Below are 23384 nucleotides of genomic sequence, written 5' to 3' on the forward strand. Positions count from 1 at the left end.
TCCCTGTGCACTGTGCATACAAAGTTGTTGGCCTCAAAGCACAGGAAAAAGAAAATGAAATATGCCTCCCCCTTCTTTTCAGTTATGGGTTCCCAATTCTCCTCCTCTGACCCCCCTGAATAAGCCTAGAGTGTTGTGACGAGTGCACGCTAATGAGTGATGAAAATTAACTCCCTCACAAAGCTATTTTAACAAAAACAAATTACGTGCAAACAAAACCAACTGCAAAGTCACTGAGAACAACTGCTCCCCATAGATCAATAATATTATTCTACAATAAAGGCGCTTTCCTCATTGTGCTTTCCGCAACAGTGTTATCTGCAATGTTTAGTAACTGCAGTATTCCAATGTTACCTTATGCACAATTTATAGTAGAAACATTTTCAGTACAAAAAGTACGCTTTGCCATGTTGCTGCAGTTTTCTGAATAAAAACACATTACCATTTAAGGGCTAAACAACTTGAGTTATAATATTTCCAGTCTCTGTACTGCACCATATCAATCTTTCTTGCATGTGCATTATCACGACAGCTAATGTTATAGAGGACAGAATAATTATTTGCATCAGAGAAATTTATTTCTCCACAATTCTTATCTCTGCCCCTTTTTTGGATATCTTACTCCTACAATCTCTCTATGCCTCACTTTCAGTGCAACCCAGTAATCTCATTAAAATTTTAATCTAGAGGACCACAGCAGAGACAACACGAGGGAGAAATGGAAAGGATGATGGGCTACATGAACATTTGAATGAAGGGGCAATTAAATATTGACCAAACCTCAGAATCCTCTGTTGAAATATTTTGAGAATTTACAGCACCAAGGGCAATAATAGTAATAAAAAGAATTGTTTCTGCTGCTACACATGCACTAAAAGAAATTAGAATTAAGTTTGATAAATGAGAAATTTTAAATAGATCAATGAATCCAAGTAGTACTTAGCTAGAGAAAGCTAGCCAAAGCAAAGGCCAAAATATACATGCAGGAGGAACAGTAAATTGAAAAAGTGGAAATTCATTATATCCATTCCTTATGTGAAGTGCAATACAGTAGTAAACAGTGATTTAGCTGCTACACTATAGAAAAATGCAGGGTACCTCATTTGGCAGGTCTATTTTTGAGTTCTAAATTACAGTGACAACTTCAGTGAGGCTTCACACTAGAAACTCATTGGACAGCTATTAGGTATTCAGGACAAGGCCAGAAGCACAGTTAGTTAACTAAGGAGTCTTCTATGTGACCCTGGGGATAGTCATCTGACTCAGAACCCTAATTTTTACCAGATTAATTCACCTCATTTGTACCCTAATTTTCACCATGAACTTTAAATTGTAAGTCAGTTACACCCTATTCATTGACCTCTTCCACATGCTACTAATTCAGATGAGTAATTGTACTTCCTGGGGGCCGAATGCACTTGAAATCGCGACTCAGACATAGGTGGGGGGGGGGGGGTAGGTGGGAAGAAAACCTGTTGTAGTGAAATGGCCCACTTTGATTATCACTACAACAGGTTTTCTTCCCCCACCCCCGCCCCGCTCTCCTGCTGGTAATAGCTCATCTTAAGGGATCACTCTCCTTACGGTGTGTATGGTAACACCCATTGTTTCATGTTCTCTATGCATATAAATCTCCCCACTGTATTTTCCACTGAATGCATCCGATGAAGTGAGCTATAGTTCACGAAAGCTTATGCTCAAATAAACTGGTTAGTCTCTGAGGTGCCACAAGTAAGGCAGTTATAAATTGCTTGAATGCAAATAGGAGAAATAAAACAGTTTTACAGCAGAAGTAACCGAACATGTAGCTGTAACCAAGGGATCAGCCACTCTTCCCATCAGCTTCTCCCGACACATTACTCCTCACTCCATTAGTTCCATGTTTCTCATGCTCCCACCTCTGCTCTTCATATTGCAAAGTCCTCCCCTTCCAAGTGTCCCCGTCCTCCCTGCTCCATCACATCCTACTTTTACACATGGCCACATACATCCTAGTGAAACTGGAAGCAATAATTTGTTCCTGGTGACTTTGCAGTGTTTTTTTTTTTTTAAACAAAGGTTTTGCTGACACGAATGAAAATTAATGTTAGCAACATAGTAACGTTCCCCTCCAGCAAGAAAGAAAACATATAGAGAACAATTAGTCTGACTTTGTATATTTAAGAGAAGGACACAATGCAGTAAGTAATAAGTGAACATTTTGTAATGTGCCTCACCAAAGGAAGGCTCCATTAAAGTCTATTACAGACAACCAATTTGTAGCAAGCACTCTAGTATAGTATGGCTCTTGACAGCAGACTTCTAAAGCTAAGATACCCTCTTAACTATGACGTCAATTGATATATAACTAAGACAGCAAAGTGAATTTTATAAATCCCCTTTAAAGTGTAAAATAAGCTAAAGCATGAAAAATCTTCATTTTTAAAGGACTAACAAGGACTTCAACCATAAAAGACAATTACAAAACATAGAATATAAAATTAAATAGGACTGCTTTGATTAATTAGAGTGGATCAGAAATTGTAACAACTTAGTGTAATGCAGTTCTGCAAAATACTCTAGGATCTTACCTTACACTAAGATTTGTTACCTAAAATTTCCCAGCATTGTTACCACTGGTGGAGCTGCAAGTGAAAGCAACAGAATAGAAAAGGCACTGATGGTTGCTTTCCATTTATCCTCACCAAAAGGTATACACTCAGTCTCAGCCAATGCAGGTTAAAAGGGAAGATTTTTAAAGACATGAGTAGATCTGACCACTGATCACTATCATCAGCAGCTTTAACCACTAAAAGTAACTTCAGTTATAGCACAACAATTTCAGAACTTTTCCTACCTAATGATGTCCATTGCCTGATAAACAATTTCAGACTGGTCAACTCCAATCACCTTCTTCGCACCTGCTTTGGCAGCAAACATGGAGAGTATTCCAGTCCCACAGCCAACATCCAAAACCACCTGAAACAAAGGTGATAGCATTTAGTCTCTTAGCTCATTTTCCTTCTAATCACCATAAAGCTTGTCATGATCTCTGCTGAAGCCATAACCTAGCAGGAGGAATTAAACTGTTCAGATAACATCAGTCCCAAAACCCAACCATGATCCAATCATTGATTACAACTGAAGAGACTTTAAAAGTGTCACCATACAAAAGGACTACCTCCGAAGAGCCAGGTAAACATGGCAGATTAGCTCTACCTGAAGATGAAATCCTTTATGAGTCATAACATTTACATGCAATTATTTGGGCATGCAACACTAGAATTACTAAAAAGAAAATTAACATGGGAAAGTTGCATAACTAGAATGGACAGGAAATTAGAGACTAGAGTCTCAATATCACCGAACTGCTCATGCTGTCAGAATTTAAACTAGCACTGCTGTGGAAAAACTTGCATTCCACCTGTACCATTCATGGCACTGTAATTAAAGGTTTCCCAGCGTTTTCCATTCTGAGCCTATTTGGTGATTTTAAATTTTGCCATAAAGATTAATTACAAGCACAAACTTGGCACAGAAAAGCTCAGATAAGGATTTTTAAAAGTTATTTACAAAGTGCTTAGGTTCATACCAGAGTCAAGAAGTAAAGGAAAGAATCAGTAATGATTAGAAGTGAAAATAAAAATATTTTGAAGTGTTAGTTTATAAGCCAATTGCAACGTAGATACCTGTGTTCTACAAAGAGTATTTATAATCTCCAAGCGCCTTTCAATATTTACTTTCCATGCAGAGAATAAGTTAACAGCCACAGTGATTGTTCAGAAAAAAAAAAAAAAAAAATCAATTGTGGCTGGAATTCCCATGGAAGTACCATGATTTTTTTTATTTTTTTGTTTTAAAAACCCCTCCTCCTGATACGTTGTTCAATTCTTTACTGACACTACATAAATCTACAAAAATGGCCCCTGACTTGCCTGTTTCTCTGCTTATGTTAATGCCATTTTTACCTCTTCTCTATTTACCTCTGTGTTGGGTATATTCCCCACAAGGGGAATCCGATAGGTTTCCTACAGGTGTTTCTACAACTCTTAAGTAGGAGAGGGAGAACCTTCATCATTCATAATACAAAAGAAGGCAATCTGCCCCACCCAAACTTCTCTCAGCTGGAGGGCCAAGGCAGGAAGGGTTGAAGCATCATTTCAGGAGGCTTGCAACAGATGGATAGTGCTGATAGAAGGATACTGACCATCACCTATTTACCTCATGAAAGCCCTATGAATTCCTTGAGGGTATTTTATATGGAAGGCCATTTGCCAATATGCAAAAATAAGGGTCATTACCAGGTATGGGAACTGTACCTCAACATGGATTTGACATAGAAACACTTTGTCAGCTGGTGACTGAATGCTAAGTAGGATAAGTTTTTTGAAGCGGTCCAGAGTCAGCACAGGAGATAGATGCCTGCGTCTCAGCAGCCCCTAGTTCAGTTTCCAACTGCCACTGACTTTCTATACGACTAAGCAAGTCACTTTGGGTTTCACTTCGTCTAGCCTATGCAGGTGCAAGAAATGGCTTGGATGGGGATTGGGAATCAAAAAGTCTCCCCCATCTCCCTCTGCATACCTGGCTGGGGCCAAGATACCACATCAGAAAATGCTGACACTTCTCCCTACTAACCAGAATCTGGGAAGATACTCCCTAAAAGTGGAAGGAGAGAAGATGGGCATGAGTCTTCTCCTCACACCCCATATTGCTCTTGCCATCAGAGCTAGATAGGTACAGCAGGAGTGCACTAGGAGTCTCTGAAAGATATTCCCATTCTCGCAGATGCTCCCCAGCAAGAATTCTAGTTAACTTAGCCAGGTAGAATTTCTCCAGGGCTCCTCACTTCAGCATGGTTGCTACCCTTCATACAAATCTTTCTTCTCAAGTAATGGCTTAAAAGCCACAATGACCCTTAATCCCTACCTCTGTTTCCCCATTTACAAAATGGGACCATGAATTTTCCAATCTTTGAATTTTAGATGAAAGTTGCTGTTATTAGTACAGTATTACACCTTAATTGCAGGACTGAATGGAAATGAGTAACCTTTAGTAATGACTGATCGGTCTCACAGCTGCTACTCAGGGATGGGAAGCAGTAAAATCGACATGAAACATATCAGCAACTGCTGAGACCCCTGAGTCCAGAGCCCCAGGGCAGCCCCACCATGTGGGCCCCAAGGCTTCCAAACTCCCAGGCCAGTTGCTCCCCAGGTGGCCCAACTCCCACAGCCTGCAGACCGAGCTTTCGGAATCCCTGCTGTGTTGCTGGGAGCCTAGACTCCAAGCTACAGCTTGAGCCAGGGCTCCCAAGGCTGCCAGCCTCAGTGACAAGAAGGTTGTAAACCCTAAAGCTCTGTCTCCACTAATATAAACCTAAATCTGTGGGACTTAAGACAGCAGGCTTGGTGTTTGTAAGCCTGCGCTTGAGCATGTATACTGAACATTGACTGGGTCTCACACCCATGCTCATGAGTCCACACTGCACTACACACACTTGAGCAAATCAGCTTATCCCAAGCTTCCTAGTGTCCTCCCCAGCTGCTCTAGACCTTTGTTTGTGGTGCTGTATGGGACGACTTGACTGTCACAGTTTTTACAGCCTGCCAACACATCCAACCAAGCCGTCTATTGGGTCAGCATGCCTCTGGCAACTGGGGCCAGCAGCATGGAGAGCTCTCTGTTTGAAGAGCTGCTTCTGCTTGCTGACACAGGAGTGAAAGTGCAAACCAGCAGAGCATCCATGAGATGCTGGTGGGCATTTCAGTGGTGTTTTTCTGATCTACCGAAGGATCTGTCGGAGGAGGATAATGACAAGAGACTCGAACTGGCTGATCCTGCTCATGAGTCTCTGCATAGCTGCTGATGCCCCCTATGTTGACCAGCGCTTCTGGAGCACAAGCAGAGACTGGTGGGATCACATCACCACGTGGACCTGAGGTGACAGCAATGGGTCCGGAACTGTCACATGAAGAAAATAATATTTCTGAAGCTTCATGAGCTGCTTGCCCTGACCTTTCAGTGTCAGGGCACACACATGAGGAAGGTCATGCTAGTCCATGCTGCTGCTAACCAGTCTGGTATTGGAAAGTCAACTGTGGATAAAGTGGTGGTGGAGGTTTCTGAGGCAATCAGGCACGTGGTTTACCCTGTCCAACTGGCAGTCAGTTCCCCTTCCATGGGCCATCCAACCATGGTACTGCCTAATGTGTTCCCAGTCTGCAGAACATTGTACCGTGGAGAGGACTCAGGATGTGGTGCAGGAGCTTGAATTCTACCAGCAGTTAGTGCAAACAGCTTCTCAGATAGGTCTTTCTGCTGTGCTCTCTCTTCCTTCCTCAAGCAACGTGTCTGCTCCAGAAACTGTGTTGCAAGTCTCTCCTCACATGCTGCAATTCTCTCCACAGGCTCTGCTGCCCATCTGTGCCTTTCCACTTGCTGTGAATCCTTTTCCCTTTCATTTTGTACCTGACTGTTAGCCCTGTCTAGGATGTCCACCATAAGTCTGTCACAGAAATGCTTCCCTGAAAAATACACCCTTTGCTGAACTGTGATTACATTTACATATGGACTACACTACATGCAAACACACATGATAATACAGATTCTCAAAGAACTGCACAGCCAGACCTCCTTCCCATGACATCTGGACTGCATACAAACGCCTTGTGCATTTTGGGGAGTGAATTCATCCCCCACGCACCACATTTCCACCTCCTCCTCGTCCCCTACAGTTTACTGTTTACAGGAGGCTCATTATGCTGTGGCGTGGCTGGGTACTGAAAGAGAAGGCAAGATGAAGTTTACTTTTAACACCCCAGCACATCTTGTAAGAATGTACAAGTACCTAGGAAAAATGTCATGGTAATCACTTGTTTAACTGTTTATGCTTCCCGATCACCATTGTGAATTCCACCTGGCAGGGGAGGACACCAAGACACCGGTCTGCAATCCATCATTAGCAGATAAGGAAATGGAAGTTCTGGACACAAAATTTTTCCTAGGAACTATGCACTTCTCTTCAACCTTTGCCACTGTTCCAGTAAGAAGTCAATTCAGTGGCCAATCCATATACGGTACTGCTATTGCCACTGAAGTTCTAGCATGGAGCAACTACAGGAATCAGGCTGAGGTCTTCGAGACAGGAATGGAAAATAAAACCAATGCTTCTCTAACAGCTGAAGTCTCATGTTTTCCAAATGATATCGTCCTGCTCTTACATAGCATTTCATCTACAGGAATTAACAAAATTGCTGAACCATAAAAGCTGGAAAATGGGGGATAAAAATAAACCTTTTGCAAAACAATGATCATGTTTCACAGCTGCACAGAAGCAAAGAATCACCATTAATGGGAAAAATTAAAACAGATAGCATCTTGGACAGTTGCCCTGGTTAGTTAAAAACCAAATGGAACTAGTCCAGCAGGGGAACGTGAGGGATGGGGTAGATAGGTACAATAGTTGAGCTGGAGCACATCTGAAAGACAAAGAATAGTCATCACTTAGCCTGAGGACAGAGGTCTACAGCTAAAGTATTCTTGTCCTGATCACATATGGCCTCTCACCAGATACCTGGAGCAGCTAGGCTGGTGATTTGACAGCACTGCAGCGTATTATAGCACTGTAGCTACTAAATTCTGAGAATCCTCTGTAGTTACTTTTAGGGAAGCATGATTCCATACGAACAAAAGAGTGAATTACTTTGAATTCAGGAAAGAAGCAGTCAGCTATCCAGTCAATTAAATCTATTCCCTCAAAGGATGACAATCTTAGGAAGATAAGGAAGTTAGGAAGAGCTAAATTATTAATCGATACCCCACAGAGTGTCACTGATGTCTCCCTCAAAAGACATGCAGTGTACCTATAACAAATCTTAGACAAAGCAACTTCTTTGTTCCAGACAATCTCCCCCTTTAAAAAAAACAAAACAGATGTCTCAGTTTTAAAGTGGATCAAAGTTCCTTTTCTGGGGACAAATCAACCTCAAATGGTTAAAATCTGACAATTCTATGTTGAGAGGCAGCAACCAGTAATTTCCTGAGCCACGTACTGATAGAAGCACCATTTATTCTGGACATTACAGAACAGGCCAGTTGATTTTCTGGATTAAATGCATCACCGGTGCACTTAACTGCCCTCCTAACTTCTGCATTTTTTGATGCCCTAGTTTTGGACTAAAAAGCAAGTGAAATCTGCTTGGGTCTCTGCAAATACACAGTTGACCTTTCAGACACACAGGTTCAACCCTAAGCACCACAATTTCCTTTCTTCCAATACTGCTATATTTGAATAGTTATCCTACTCTGATTATTACAGCCAATAGACTTGAAACTAAATGAAACAGAAGTTCAAGAGGATGTTTGGTTAATACAGTTCTCAGCTTGGAAACTTCACAACCTTAATGGCCTAGTAAGATATTTTGCTTTCAGGAAATATTTTGCATGTTGATGAAGCAAAATATTCAAGCAATTCTTAACAAGAAAGATTGCTGCTGGACGGAAGGGGGCACAGGGAGTATTTCTTTAACAGGTTGGGCATAAAACCTAGACACAGGGTCTTGAAGAAAATTCACGTTGTAGTAAATTGTGGCTTTCATCAGACCGATATCGTATCTCAGCACCAGCATTTGCGCTTTGGCCAGAATGAGATGCAAGCAAACACAGTAGTTTTCTCCTGGATGCTTGGCAGTAGTGAGACACTGCTGAAGTGTCCTTTTCTTAAGTCTCGCCCTTTCCATTTTCACACACTGAGAAGGATTCAGATGCACAGTTAAATGCAATAAAAATTTGTTTTATGCAGAAAGTTATGCTGGAAGAGGCTTGATTCATCAACATTAGGCTTAAGAACGACTCTGTGGATACAACAGGAGTGAGGCTTATTCTATTTGAAAGCCACCAGTAGGACTGTAGCTGCCAGCCACCAAAAGGGAGAGAATAGATCAAGTGGTTGAGCAGAATACCCAGGGAGAAGAGAACCAGAGGGCAGGAAAGTATGTAGAAGGTGAGAAGAGGGGGAAGAGAGACAGAACCATGTACAGGAAAGCAGGGGAAGACTGACTGGTTTCACAAAGGACACGTCACATTAGAGAGCTTTAAAAATATATGAAAACAATTCTTCCTTCCTAATGTTACTTTTTCATATGAACAATTGCTGTGGTTGCCACAGGGAAGTTACAAGATCAAATGGGAGTAAACATGGGTCACAAGGCACCCTATTACGAGAGGTAGCACTCCTTGGAAGAAAATAAGAACCTCCTACCTTAGAAAGCTATTTAGGTTGATTTCCAGCTGAGGGACCATTAAGGAAGAATAACTCTTTATTATGATGCCTTGTGGTAGCATTATCACTTTAAAAAACCTTCATCCTGCGAGTATAAGAATTAAAAGAAGGAAATAGGGGAGGCAGAGAAAAATTCTCATTCCATAAGAAATACGTATAGCAGCCTAAGAAAGAGAAGCATTAGGCAGCATTAGGTATCAGTCTATGAAAAGATAAGAGAAACCATTGCAGATGGCCTGTAAATGGACTTAAAGAATGGTAAGCATTAGAAATAGCCAAAATGCCTTGCAGAAAAACAGAAATTAAATAACCTGGTGATGAAAGAGCCATAGTTAGGGTAACAATTGAGGACAAAAAGTTATCTAGCAAAGACAACATACACCAATAATAATGAATGATTAACCCTGGGCCCCCATTTCATTTAGTTCCTAATCTGACCAAAAAAGCCTAACTCATGAGTTAGATAAATTAATTAGATTTGAACCCTTTCCCAAAACTAGTTGCACTGGGATTTCTATGATGCCAGATGTAGGTTAAAATTTCACTTGAATTGCTGTAAATAGAATCTGTCCAAAATAGATTCTGCTTAAAATACTGGACAAGAAAGGTTTACCTTAGACATGTCATCATAATTAATGAACACTCCAAGACAGCATTAAGAACAACAACAACATTGATCAGCATTTCTGTTATCAGCAGTCTGCACCCTCCAGCAGTTGAATAACACTCTTCCACGCAATAAAGCCAGAGTACATTAAATCAAATCCTGTCAGTGATACTCCATCCCCAGAGCAAGCAGACATCCAAACCAAAGAGGGTTCTACTGCATGAGAGAATCATGGACTGCAGAAATATTACAGCTTCTGAGCTGTTTTGCTTACCTTGCCCTTGAAGATGTGTGGGTTTTTGTATATGAAATCACGATAGCTTTCAGTACGCACTTTATCCTATAAATTAAGCATAAACACAGTTATGTACATGTGACAGGCTGAAGATGTTGGAGCAGTCTTTTTTTAAATAGTCATTTCTAAGAAAATATTGACTAATCAATATTGACTAATCAATATGCTCTACACATTGAAAAGCCACAGGGGGACAACCACCAGTGTAATTTCAGGATTTCCCATACAATGACTCTTCAGAATGTACATTGTTTATGAAGCAAAGACAAGTTGGGTTGCTACAAACTGTGCCAGGCAGCAACAAAACCATCCACGTTCGATATTATATATAGTTCTAATTCTGAAAGTAAGCAGCTACTTGTGATTTTTGTTCGGATTTCAAGTGTTTGAGTGAGCTTCACGTTTTAAAGTGTCTGTTTTATACTTATTCCCTACCCTTCCCAGCTGCACTGATAACTAAAAGGTAATACTTGATCAACATAATCGAACAGTCATCTACCTGAGGTATCTACCTTGACATCTGGGGCATGAATGCATGTAGCGAAAATATTATACACTAAAATCAAACAGATTGCATAACCCAAACTTCTTGCTTTGTTTTAAAGAAGCTATTGATCAGGTCCTGATACCAGATTACCCTGTTTCGCTTCTGGAAGCGAATACATAGAAACCTACAAACCATAAGACAACAAATAAATCACTGAAGCTACACAACAAACACTATGAAATACTAAGTTCAGAAGCAATGACCAAGCACTAACTCAGCATCCCCCAAAGAGCTGGCAGGCTCTCAAGCATACTTATTGGAATATCTGTAGTGGATTAGTATGTGAGCTGGCAGAGCAGCTCAACTTACCAGCGAGCAAACACTGATGCTCTTTATATGCGAAGGCACTCAAATGGACAGTAAGCCATCTGTTTTAGAGTCCCTGTTGCAACAGCCAGAGAATCAAGTGACAGAGCGAATGAAAAGGAAATTAAAAAGCCATGATTATAACTAACTATTTATGGCTCTGGCTTGGACAGTCTAAAAACAATACTGTGCTGAAGAAGAGAGCTGAACCCTAGTGCATGCATGAAAAGTCCGTATTGCACCATTAGATGATAAAGGATCAAGAAATTATTCTTTTATCTTCCATAATATTAATTTCTCTATCAGCCAAGACAGTTTATTTCTTTTTAGATGAGCAAAATAAAGTTACTTAAAAAAAAGTTAAGAGTAAAGCATAAGCATGCAAACTTTTATTAAACAATTTAGATTCCAGTGAGCTCCATTTTAATTTAAGGTAAATCAGTTCTTCACAAAAAAAGCAATATTTGAAAGAAAAAAAAATCACTACAAAAATGGGATAGTTTAATAAAATGTTGAGAGAATCACAGCTTTGCATTGGTTTTGATAAAATTATGAATTATAAAAACTTTTGTTAGGATCATCTAAAATTATATTGGTTTGTTATGAGGGCAGATTTTAAGGATTCAGGATTTTTTTATGCTCTCAGCAGCTCTGAAATACGGGATTTGCTGAAACCACAAAAAATTCAAAAGGTTCAGCATCAATCGAGAAAGCAGTCAGCTGGAAAGCTTTCAGCTTCACCAATCACACTGCTTCAGCACTGCCCCAACTTAATCAATAGTATTCCAACTGCTGTCTTTACTACATGCACTGCTGCTTGAATGAGCTTCAGTCATTCATTTTGGGTCTCTATTCATCAACTCCTTCTCTCCTCCCATCCAACCTTTCAATACAATAAGCTGAAAAATAAGTAAGTTATTATCAGACAGACACTCTTCAAGCAATTTTTAAATAAAGCGCACTATCCGTTTCAAGTAGCAATCCTCCTGTCCTCTGAAATACTATGGGAGGGAATAGCATAAACAACACTGACCTGCCAGGGCCAAGTTAAAGGACAAAAAAAAATGAGCTTGTTTTTTGTGCGTGGTTGCTGGTTTGTTTGGTTTTTTTTTAAACCAATAAAACATGTTATAAGCAGATTTAGGATTAATTTAACAAAAAGTTTGCTATCACTTCAATTTAATGAGCCATTATTTTTAATGTAAAAAACTCACAATAATAAAAACTTAAGCAAAATAAATGTTGTATGTGTTGGGGTCTTTTGGACCTAAAAACTAAGTATATACAAGAACTTACACATGCCATAACTCAGGTATTTTCCACATTTTATTGGGCAGAAATCAGATGTTACTAAAGGGATTTTAACATCACAAAAGTTTCCTGAAGCCAGTGAAATAGAAAGATTTATCACCAACTATAAAACTATCAGTTCATCAGAGGTTCAGGATCTTTTAGTATAGCTCCAAACCAAGGTACTATGAACTGTTCGTATCAACAAAATGGTTTTACCCCAGTCTGACAAAGTGATTTAGAGCTTATGATTTCAGATTTTCTGTGTGTGACTGACTTTAAAATAAATAAATAAAATAAAAATACCTCTAGCCCCATATTTAAAAGTCATTTTGTTAGTCTGGCAGACATACAGTGCTGACGCAAATCTGATTAAAACTGATTGTTTCCAAGTTCTGCACACACCTCTTTACCACTATGCTTTTCATTTTGGAAAGCATATTACCATCTGTATCCACAGACACCTGTGCCACAAAAGGATTTCTGCAAGAATGCTCCATAAAACCACATCGGCTGCTCAATGCTGTTCAAATGTACCATAAAACAGATGCAGAGGATTTTTCTGAGGCTAGGACCAGTAAATGTTTCAGAAAGCAGGAAGCCTAAATCTGCTACCTATGCTATATAAGAGTGAATGTACCTTATGGCTTCATATTTTAGCTGATTTTGTTTAGATACCCATGTTCTTTCTTTATTATGAAATTGCAGAATTGCTTTATGATATTTCAGAGCAACCAATTCCTGTCCTTGTACACAACATAATATTCTTTTTTCAGAGAGCCGGTACTAAAGATTTTGGGTTAAAATAAAAGCCACTTATAAAATTAAGTTAACACTCAGGATGAAAGGATTTTTGTTTGTTTTTTGAAGAGTTCTGGACATTCTCTTTTAAATATATTTTCCATTCTTAAATAATATTTAGACAATCCTAGTAATTGTTCAATGTAATGCTTATCGATACACTAAATGGAGTTCAAATAATTTTTGAATAACTACATAAATTGGCAGACATAGCATTTAAAGGTTTAGTGTGGTTTTTTGCTTGCTAAATTTTCGTCTAAAGAGCAGAATAAAAAATGAAGGACATTTACTGTTTATATCTTACAGTAGTATACAGAATTCACTCACATTTCTACAGCAAAAGAAACAAAAGCAGCAAGAACAGATGTTGTTACAGATATTAGAGATGAATATTTTCTTACTAGCAATCAAGTATACCTGTAATCTCAATATACTTCTATTACATTTCTAGTGTTTCTGGTACAGTCAAGAACGTATACGACAGGAATCTAGATACAATGGCAGCTGAAAATATTAGCTCTTTTTTGTGATTCTTTCACTCTAGCTCCCAGGATAAACTATTAAACACCGGAAGGGTTAAAAATGCAGCTACTCTGCAGAGTATATTTATGGACACAGCTTTTTTTCATTCCATTTTTCCTTCCTAGTTATGAGTAAGATGCATTTGTGTTGACTTTCTAACCTTTAGCATCTCTTCGTGTATCCCATAATGCCCATATGAACTGAAGTAAACGCCATCCTCATCCTCCCGGAGTTCCGCAATGGCGCTAGATGACGAAGAGCTGCTTCTGACATCTGCGTTCATCACAAAATCCTGTGCAAATTCTCTGTAATCAATTTGAAACATACCCTTGAGACATGTTTACAGGACCATGAAAAAGAAGGGGGGAGCTGAGAAGAGATAAGGAATGCAGACTGCAGAGGGCCTTTTACAACACCGAAACTCCATTATGACTTAACTGTGCTGAAACTCCCCCTACTGGCTCCGAGAAAAAGCTGCTGCATGATTTGCTATTCTCTCTGCATTTCTTCCGCATTTTAGACACTAAATTCCAGCAGTGTGAAGTTTGCAGTGTTTCATTTATCTGCGTGCTATCCCTACACCCTCCATCTATGTTGGAAAAGCACCCCAATTACAACCCACCTGATTTAAATTTCGTTAGGGTTTTTTTTTTAAAAAAAGAGGGAAATGCCCATTTTGTAAGCGGTTTCTATGTTAACAGTATGTCAGAAGTCAAAATACAGGATGAGACAAACATGACAGAGACCATATTATCTAGAGATGTGGTTCAAAACCATGACACCTTTAAAAACTACTCTTAAAACACACCTACGTTAGTGATTTATGGAAGGTTGAGTATATTAACAACCAACAAAATTTTAAAAAAGAAAACCAGGCAGGATTGATACAAATCATGATTTTAAAAGATTTTTTTTAATTGTAAAAGATTTTTTTGTTTTAGTGTTGCTAGTTCTCCACTTATTTCCCTTTTTTAGTCTTAAATTGACAAAGAGGATGTTTTGTACGTTGTTTCTTGTTGTCTTGTTTCTTCCACAAGAATTTACAGTTTCCTCTACTGGAAATATTCCTCTATGCTAAAAAAAAAGGTAAGCCCATGGCCACACTGTTAGAAGACTACAAACTCGAACACAAAACTGATAAGCAAACAGCTTGGGCTATATATGCAGCCAACAGCACCTTCAGATATTGTGAACTCCCATAAGTCAAGCAAACAGAAGTCTTTCAACCAGCCTACGCCCCTTCATCAGAGTCTACAGTTTGAAGTGAACAGGACTTGTGCTGTTAAGTGATTTAGATACAGGATTTTCGAAAGCACTTAGGTGCCTAAATATAGTCTTAGTAGCCCAACTTTAGAAACCTATTTCGAAAATTTTGGCTTGTTTGTACAAAAGACTTTGGAATAATTTTATTAGTTTATTGGAAATTTAGTTACTTTTCATTGTGAACAATTTTTTTCTGTAAGTGACAAATATTTTATGCCAGTAAGAGAAAAGTTTTTAATGAAATACAATTTTAGCCTGATGCTGCAAATGCTTAACTTTACCCTTGAATAGGACCACTATTCACATGAGCAAAGTTACATACCTGCTCATCGTATGCAGGAGCAGGGTAATATGATAAATTCAAGATAAACGTGACATATCTTTAAATTTGTAAACTGTGTCAAATATTGTAGGTTGAAACTTAGTTATGTTTAGAAAACATTGTTACTTTTTTTCCACCAGTTAAGCAAAAGATTGTTACTGTTAACCTCCAACCACATACCACTGCACTCTCAACCTGTCAGCTCAACTAAACATCATTAGAACAGGACTATTTGGACTGGCAACCTTTAAAGGAAAACCCAGGTGCTGCAAGAAATGTTTGAGATTCACTAGGTGACTGTCCTCCCACTAATTGTTGGAGACAGCTTCCAATAGTTTTAGAAGCCTCTGTGCTCATATGAGATGTAAAACTGAAGTCTTGAACATGTTGTCATTTAAACTCCTAAAGCATTTTTCATAACTGTAGAGATGTTAACCCTGATATACTGATTAGGAAGATGTAGATACAAACCCCTCTTCTCTTATTTTTGTTGAGCTTAGGGTAGATAAGTCACTAAAATTTTAATGGCACTGGAAGAACATTGTACATCAGAAACCGTGATTTAAAAAAATTAATCATGGCTTAAGAAGAGACTTCCAATTTGTGAAGATCACGCTGATATCCCATGAAAGTACTAGCTTATTACAGGGTCTCAAATGCAGCATGCTCTTTATAAGTGTAATTACTAGGTTCTGAACAAGAATAAGTTTACATTCCACACGTTTGTGAAGTACGCAGAACTGTCATTCTTTAACTTGAAAGCATGTGGTGGACTCAAACATCTCACATTATGTAACATGTAAGACTTCCTTACACAAGAGAGATTCCAGAGGACTGGAAAAGGGAAAATATAGTGCCCATCTACAAAAAAGAGAAATAAGGACAACCAGGGCAATTACAGAGTAGTCAGCTTAACTTCAGTACCCTGAAAGATTATGGAGCAAATAATTAAGCAATCGATTTGTAAACACCTAGAAGATAATAAGGTGATAAGCAACAGTCAGCATGGATTTGTCAAGAACCAATCGTATCAAACCAACCTAATAGCTTTCTCTGACAGGAGAAGAACCCTTGTGGATGGGGGAGTTGTAGATGTGGTATAGCTTGACCTTTAATACTGTCTCGCATGACCTTCTCATAAACAAACTATGGAAATACAATCTAGATGGAGCAACTATAAGGTGGGTGCATAACTGGTTGGGAAAGCGTTCCCACAGAGTACTTATCAGTGGTTCACAGTCAAGCTGGAATGGCATATCAAGTGGGATCCGACAGAGATCAGTTCTGGGTCCGGTTCTGTCCAATATCTTCATCAATGATTTACATAATGGCATAGAAAGCACACTTACAAAGTTTGCGGACGATACCAAGCTGGGAGGGGTTGCAATTAATGAAATTAAATGAATTAAAAGGATAGAATTAAAACTCAAAATGATCTGGACAAACTGGAGAAATGGTCTGAAGTAAACAGGATGAAATTCAATAAGGACAAATGTAAAGCTTTCCCCTTAGGAAGGAGCAATCAGCTGTGCACACACAGAATGGGAAATGACTATGTAGGAAGGAGTACTGCTGAAAGGGATCTGGGGGTCATCCCGAATCACAAGCTAAATATGAGTCAACAGCGTAACGCTATTGGGGAAAAAAAAAAAAAAAAGCAAACATTCTGGAATGTCTTAGTAGGCGTGTTGTAAGCAAGACAAGAAGTGATTCTTCCATTCTACTCCACACTTATGAGGCCTCAACTGGATTATTGTGTCCAGTTCTGGGTGCCACATTTCAGGAAAGATGTGGACAAACTGAAGAAAGTCCAGAGAAGAGCAACAAAAATTATTAAAGGTCTAAAAAACATGACCTGTGAGAAAAGATTGAAAAAAGTGGGTTTGTTTAGTCTGGAGAAGGGAAGACTGAGAGGGGACATGTTAACAGTTTTCAAGTACATAAAAGGTTGTTACAAGGAGGAGGGAGGTAAATTGTTCTCCTTAACCTCTGAGGAAAGGACAAGAAGCAATGGTCTTAAATTGCACCAAGGGAAGTTTAGGCTGGACGTTCAGAAAAACTTCCTACCAGTCAAAGTGCTTAAGCACGAGAATAAATTGCCTAGAATCTCCATCATTGGGGATTTTTAAGAGCAGGTTAAACAAACACCTGTCAGGGATGGTCTGAACAATACTTAGTCCTACCATGAGTAGGGCAGGGGACTGGACTAGATGACCTCTCGAGGTCCCCTTCAGTCCTAGGATTCTAACGGCATCCGTCAACAAGCAGCAACCATAATTTCTTAAATAAGGGTGATTCAAGGTAGATTAATACTTCATCTTTCCAATGTCTTTGATTGCTGCAACTGGAGTGGCTGCAGTTGTCATCTTGAACTAACAATTTGGCAGGATTTCATAAATTCCAGGAGATACCAATTCCTTCATATTTATGCAGCTGCACCACCACCAATGATATACTGCAAAACTTCATGATTTAAAGTTAAGATCAGATGACATTCTTGCTTGTACTCCCTAGATTTTAGTTTGGGGATAAGAGAGCAGAGAAAGGAAAGAAATTTTCAATGGAAATTCCACAACACGGGAATTTGATTCCACTATTGATGGCTTAGGGAGGGGGAATGGGAAGAAATCTGTTTCATGGCTCAGGAGTTTTGTCTAGACATTTAGTCAGTTTAGTTGTGCTTTATCTTGCAATATTTTTAAAACACCACAAATCGACACTATTTGCAGAGGTAAAACACACAGATAAGACTAATGTCCTGACGGTGCTAACTTTCACTTGAATTCTGCAGCCTGAGTTTCTACTGACTGCTAGTATTAACTGCACACATTTTTGTCTACCATCCAGAACTCTGCTTCAGAAAAAGCTTTATTCAAAAACATCTTACCTCATTTTCTGAAGATCTTCTTGCGCTCTGGCTAATGCCGTTTCTGCAAGCTTTGCTCTGTGTTCTGTACATTTCAACTGTTCGAGGATCGCTGTGTTATCACTTAGTCCATTGGGGTATGAGATGTTTGTAGAATCATAAAGATCCTCTATGTCTAATGAAATAGAACAACAAATGTCAACCACTGTCAACTGACAGCATTACCTAATTACAGATGTGTATAAATATATCTATATAAAGGATAAATTAAGTGCCTGATGCTGCTACCTTCATTCATTAAACAGTATGTTATTCCACAAGTATCTTCATGGATAGGACTACTTGCAGAGCAAGGTAACACTTACCATAAGTGAGCATGGAGGAGGTGGGCCCTTAACACCAATACCCCAAAATTCTACCTTTCAAATGTGTCTGAATACTAGTCTTCATGACTTAACAAATCAGACGTTCTCTTTAGCTGAAGCCAATGAAGGCGGTACACCCTGCTTTGCCAATTACCTTGGCCAAGAGCTAGAAGGGCTATTAACTCAGAAGACAAGATGTTCTACAAGATGAAGGCTTTCATAACTAGCATGTGACAAAAAATATATTCATAGCCCTTCAAACTCATCCCTCAGGGCTGTTGTGGGGCTTAATAAAAATGTGTGAGATGCTTTGAGATCCATAGGTAAGTATAATTCATTATTATTAAAATAGTGCCTTGACTTCAAAACATAGGTCCAACCTTGCACCCGCTGAACACAGCAGGCATAATTGCCACTGGATGTCAATAATGAAGGATTAGGCCCCACCACACTTGGGAGATGGGGTTATCGTAATTGAGTCTCTTGCATGGTAGAGCAAACGGATCCTCTGGCTTGTCTTCCTTGACAAGCCAGAAACACTGCAGAGAAAATGAGCTTAGATTTAGGGAGCTTAGATTTAGGGAGCTTTAGATTTAGGGAGCTTTAGATTTAGGTGTTTTAAAAATACACCTTTGTTTTGATCTCATGAAGCAATGCTTTTCTGGGGGGCATTGCACAAGGCCAACAAGAGCTGTGGCAACAGAACTTCTCAAACCAGTGACACTGGAACACTTTTTACAGTGCGAGTGCTGAAAGCCAGTGATCCCCAAAATTTTTACTTCACACCCTTTACTCCTATCTATGCCACTTCTTCCCAGAGCAGGGGCCAGGACCAGGCCATGGCTCCGGGAGGAGGCGGGTGAGGGAAGATGCAGACAGAAGTTAGGGAGCTGAGACTGGGACCATAGCTGGGGGTGGCCGCCAGGACCCTAGGGCACAGTGCCAGGAGCAGAGCCCTGGGCACAGGGCCGACAGCAGATGGGACCCTGGGCACAGGGCCAGCGGCCAGGACCCCACACAAAACCTGGGGGTCCGGCAGCACCCCCTGCATCCCTAGTTCCCACGCCTATGTTTAGAACTAGTTAGGGTCATGGAGGATGGGGGAAATAATGCTTCCACACCACTCAGAACAGGAAACAAAAATCAGTATCCCTTCCCTAAAGGCAGTCCCCAAAATGAGGGTCAGGAGGAGGACGCAGGGCAGAAAACTGCGGAGAGGGAGAGAGCGCAAGCATGGAACATGTTAGAAACCATCAAAAAATTTACAATGGAGATACACAGTAAAGCACATATAAAGCCACGGAACAGGATTGAAGTGGATGTCAAAGCCATAACAAGCCATTGGTAAGATAGTCATGAAGCACAGGACATTGCTCCTGAAGATCTGGAGAGAGCCTTCTTATTTAGGTTTGGTCAAGCAGCTTGGAAGTTACTTCAGTAGATCAACAGCAAAATCACAGCGTTCTCTAGATACAGTTTGGATCTTCTAAAAAATGAACTAGAGATATACAGAGAGAATAATGTCTAGTAACAGGAATAACTGGATTTAAAAATCATACCCCAGCTGATAGGTACATACTCATTTTACCCAATAGATGAAAGTGAGAGACACATTTACAGCATAATTTTCTGAAGTGTTGAGCACCTCCAACTCCTTATAACATCAAATGGAGCCGTGAGTACACAGCACCTCTGGAAATCTGGCCCTTTGCAACTTGCTCGAGGATCACATTGCAAGTCAGCGGTACAGTCAGAAAAATCCCAATATAAGTTGGTTAGGAAAGGGAAACAATCCCCCATTCCCTATCTTGGGTGCTACTGCAGTACAGAAAGTTCTAATTAGGACTGGGCCCCCTTGTGCTAGGTAGCGTACAAACATAGAAGGACACAGTCCCCGCCCTAAACAAAAAAAGCCTTACAATTTAAATGAAGGAAAGATGCGCCGAGTGACAAAATAGTATTGAGAAAGGGGAGGAAGAATACAGATAACACAAATATAAGTCGTGAGAGATAAACTCAAGTGATTTATATAGGTCATCAGAATTCCAAATACAAATATATAATTTCGTCATATTATTGTATTTGTTAGGTACCTAATGAAAGATAACCAATACAAAATGTGACGTAGTTTTCAATTACACAGATTACTACCTCTAATGTGTTTATTTGTAGGTGATCGGATTAATTTTAAGTACCCAAATGTGATATATAAAGACAATGTTTTGCTGCAGCATAAGAATGGAAATTCCATAAACATTTAGAGTTAAGTGTGACACTCCCTCCCCAATCTGTTCATACAACCTTTTATTATTTTTTATTTTTTATTTTTTATTTTTTTTTTAAGGCTACAAAATATTCATAGATCACTTCATTTGAACATTTTGGATAGTCCATTGCCCTGGGAAATGTAAATCTAGCCCATCTACATCTAGGGATATTGTCTCACCTGGGATGTACTAAACTATGAAAGGGGCGAGGTCACTTATTGTTCTAGTAAGGCTATACTCTGATTGAAAAGTCTTACCAAACTGAAGTAATAGATCATCTTCTAGCTCTGGTTTCAAGTACTTCTCTTCCTCCCACGGCAGTGGGCTGCTGAGAGAATTCAAGTATTCTGCAGTTGGTTTCTAGACAAAAAACATTAAATGAGCATGTGAAATAAGGTTCTTAAAAATCATAGGACCTTAGTTTAAAAAGTAAACTACAAGACATAAGTAAGTTAGTTTCACTTTTCTCCATGGGCTACAAGTGTCTAAATGACTTATTAAAATAACCTTGTAGCAAAAGCTGAGAGAGAAGCATTACTTGGCAACATGACATAGAGCAGAGGTTCTTAACCTTTTTCTTTCTGAGGCCCCCACAACATGCTATAAAACCTCCAGGCCCTACTTGTTCCACAACAACTGTTTTTCTGCATATAAAAGCCAGGGCTAGCATTAAGAGGTAGCAAGCAGGGCAATTGCCCAGGGCCATATGCCACAAATGGCCCCGCAAAGCTAAGTTGCTCAGGCTTCAGCCTCAGCCCCAAGTGGCAGGGCTTGGGGGCCCAGGCTTCAGCACCACATGGCAGGGGCTTTCTGCCCTGAGTCACAGTGAGTCTAATGCCGACCCTGCTTAAGGACCCCCTGAAACCTGCTAGCAGCCCCCCAGGGGGCCCAGGGTCCCTGGTTGAGAACTGCTGAAGTAGAGAAAGCTACTCCTGGATTCTAAATCTGGCTCTGACAACAACTGTGACTTGGAGCAAGTCACTTAGAGCCCAGTTTTTACAAGTGCTGAGCCTCACAGCTCTAATTAGCTGTATATGTTCAGCACATCTTGAGGGGAAAAAATCAGGCTCGAAACATCAGTTTCTCAATTTGCAACATCACAACAATTACCTACCTCACAGGACTAACAGTAAGATGTAACTAACTAACCAGTCCATACTACCGGAAGATGAAAACATGCCCAGGCATTACAGGTCTCAAAAATGCTAAGTTGTGTAAGAGCCCATCCATGCTAAAACTAAACTGAATCAGGAGAAAGTTACAACATGTTCATAAGTTGTAGTGTACACAGGCACATGAAGCGGTCCCTACTACACTACAGCTCTGAACCAGATATCCTGATATCAGTAAAACAGAGACAGGGCCTGAAACAATCAAATTAGAAGTGAGCAATACTTCCAATCCTACTTTGGGTTCTCTCCTTTTGCACTTTCTACCCACCTCATGTAATCTTACCTTAACTACCAGAGAATGATTCTGAACAGACATGGATCCAGTGGCAAGGAAACCCCCTCCCTAAACTGAATGGAGCAGCAGCTGCTATTCCAGCTGTGGCCAGACTGGTAGGTAAATTCCACTCATTTCATCAAACCCCAATATGCAGCACAATCACACGAAGGCCAATTACTTGGACTTTATAGGAGACTGGAAATATTGCCCTGGAATGAATACATCTTGTGTCTCAATTTTAAAATATTTTTCATTTATTTAAGGTGGATTTTACTAAATAAAAACTAAAAGCCACTTAAACTGCTCAGAGATCTGCATAAATTCATTTATAAATTTTAAAACAATTTCCACAATTACTTATTTCTAGAGACTTAATATAGAATTATTCCATAAAAACACACTCAAAATATTTTCCCCATTCACAAAGTAAAAAATTGAAGTAATAAACTGTCCACTTACCTTCATTCTAACAAAGTTTATTAGCTTAATGTATCCATAAAACTCAAGTGCTGAAAAAGAAAAAAAGCTCATGTTACAATAAAAAAAAAAAATCACATATTTTACAATAGTGCAAATGTTAATTAGTTGTTCAATTGGCCAGTGTTCCCAGGGGTGCACACTATTATTTAGTGCAGTGTTCCTACCTTCATTTGCTATCTACATTATTCTGATATTTTTCTTCAGGACTAAAGTGTCAGATCCTTTAATTCAGTCTTCAGTTTATATTTGCAACATACTAAAAACCAAACACATGTAAACATAGCTTATCTAACAGGGAATTCTGTCACTTAGCAAACAGCTTTCCACCTGGCTTGCTCAGAAAGGCAGCAACATCTACAGTAACATCGATAGTAAGAGTCTTTGGCTAGAAACCTGAGTATAAATGCTGGTATCCCGTGACAATTTTGATACACATTAGCAGCTTTCTAATTATTGAATAAACTCTGTCAGCTAGGACTAATTTATGACAAACAATCCCTTAAACTGGCTTTGTAGCACAGTAACAAAAGTGGTTTAAACATATCCCATGTTCGCTATACGATGACAGCAACAGAACTATTCCATTAGGTTGCTATATTAATCCATCATTTACTCTAGTTCAAACCAGCAAGTGACCCATGCTGCAGAGAAAGATGAAAGGCCTCCCCTCCCCTTGCCAACCCCCGTCTGTCAATCTGACCTGGGAGGAAATTCCTTCCCTACCTCAAATACAGCGATCAGT

General features: G+C 39.6%; 1 protein-coding gene across 3 annotated transcripts in view; it reads right to left on the reverse strand.

Moving 5' to 3' along the window:
* Nucleotides 1-23384, reverse strand: part of PRMT3 (protein arginine methyltransferase 3) — a 103410-nt gene that overhangs the window by 68351 nt on the left and 11675 nt on the right. For all 3 annotated transcript variants that reach the window (XR_012159379.1, XM_073347845.1, XM_073347844.1), the window contains 6 exons: nt 22622-22671; nt 20971-21073; nt 18103-18256; nt 13791-13935; nt 10144-10209; nt 2837-2958 (listed from right to left, as the gene is read on the reverse strand). Coding sequence is in view for 2 of the 3 variants with exons in the window: in XM_073347845.1 (XP_073203946.1) it covers nt 2837-2958; nt 10144-10209; nt 13791-13935; nt 18103-18256; nt 20971-21073; nt 22622-22671 (640 nt within the window). In the remaining variant the exon portion in view is untranslated. The remainder of the gene's footprint in view (nt 1-2836; nt 2959-10143; nt 10210-13790; nt 13936-18102; nt 18257-20970; nt 21074-22621; nt 22672-23384) is intronic.

The sequence above is a fragment of the Lepidochelys kempii genome, chromosome 6 (genome assembly GCF_965140265.1).
Source record: "Lepidochelys kempii isolate rLepKem1 chromosome 6, rLepKem1.hap2, whole genome shotgun sequence".
In the NCBI taxonomy this organism is placed as follows: Eukaryota; Metazoa; Chordata; order Testudines; family Cheloniidae; genus Lepidochelys; species Lepidochelys kempii.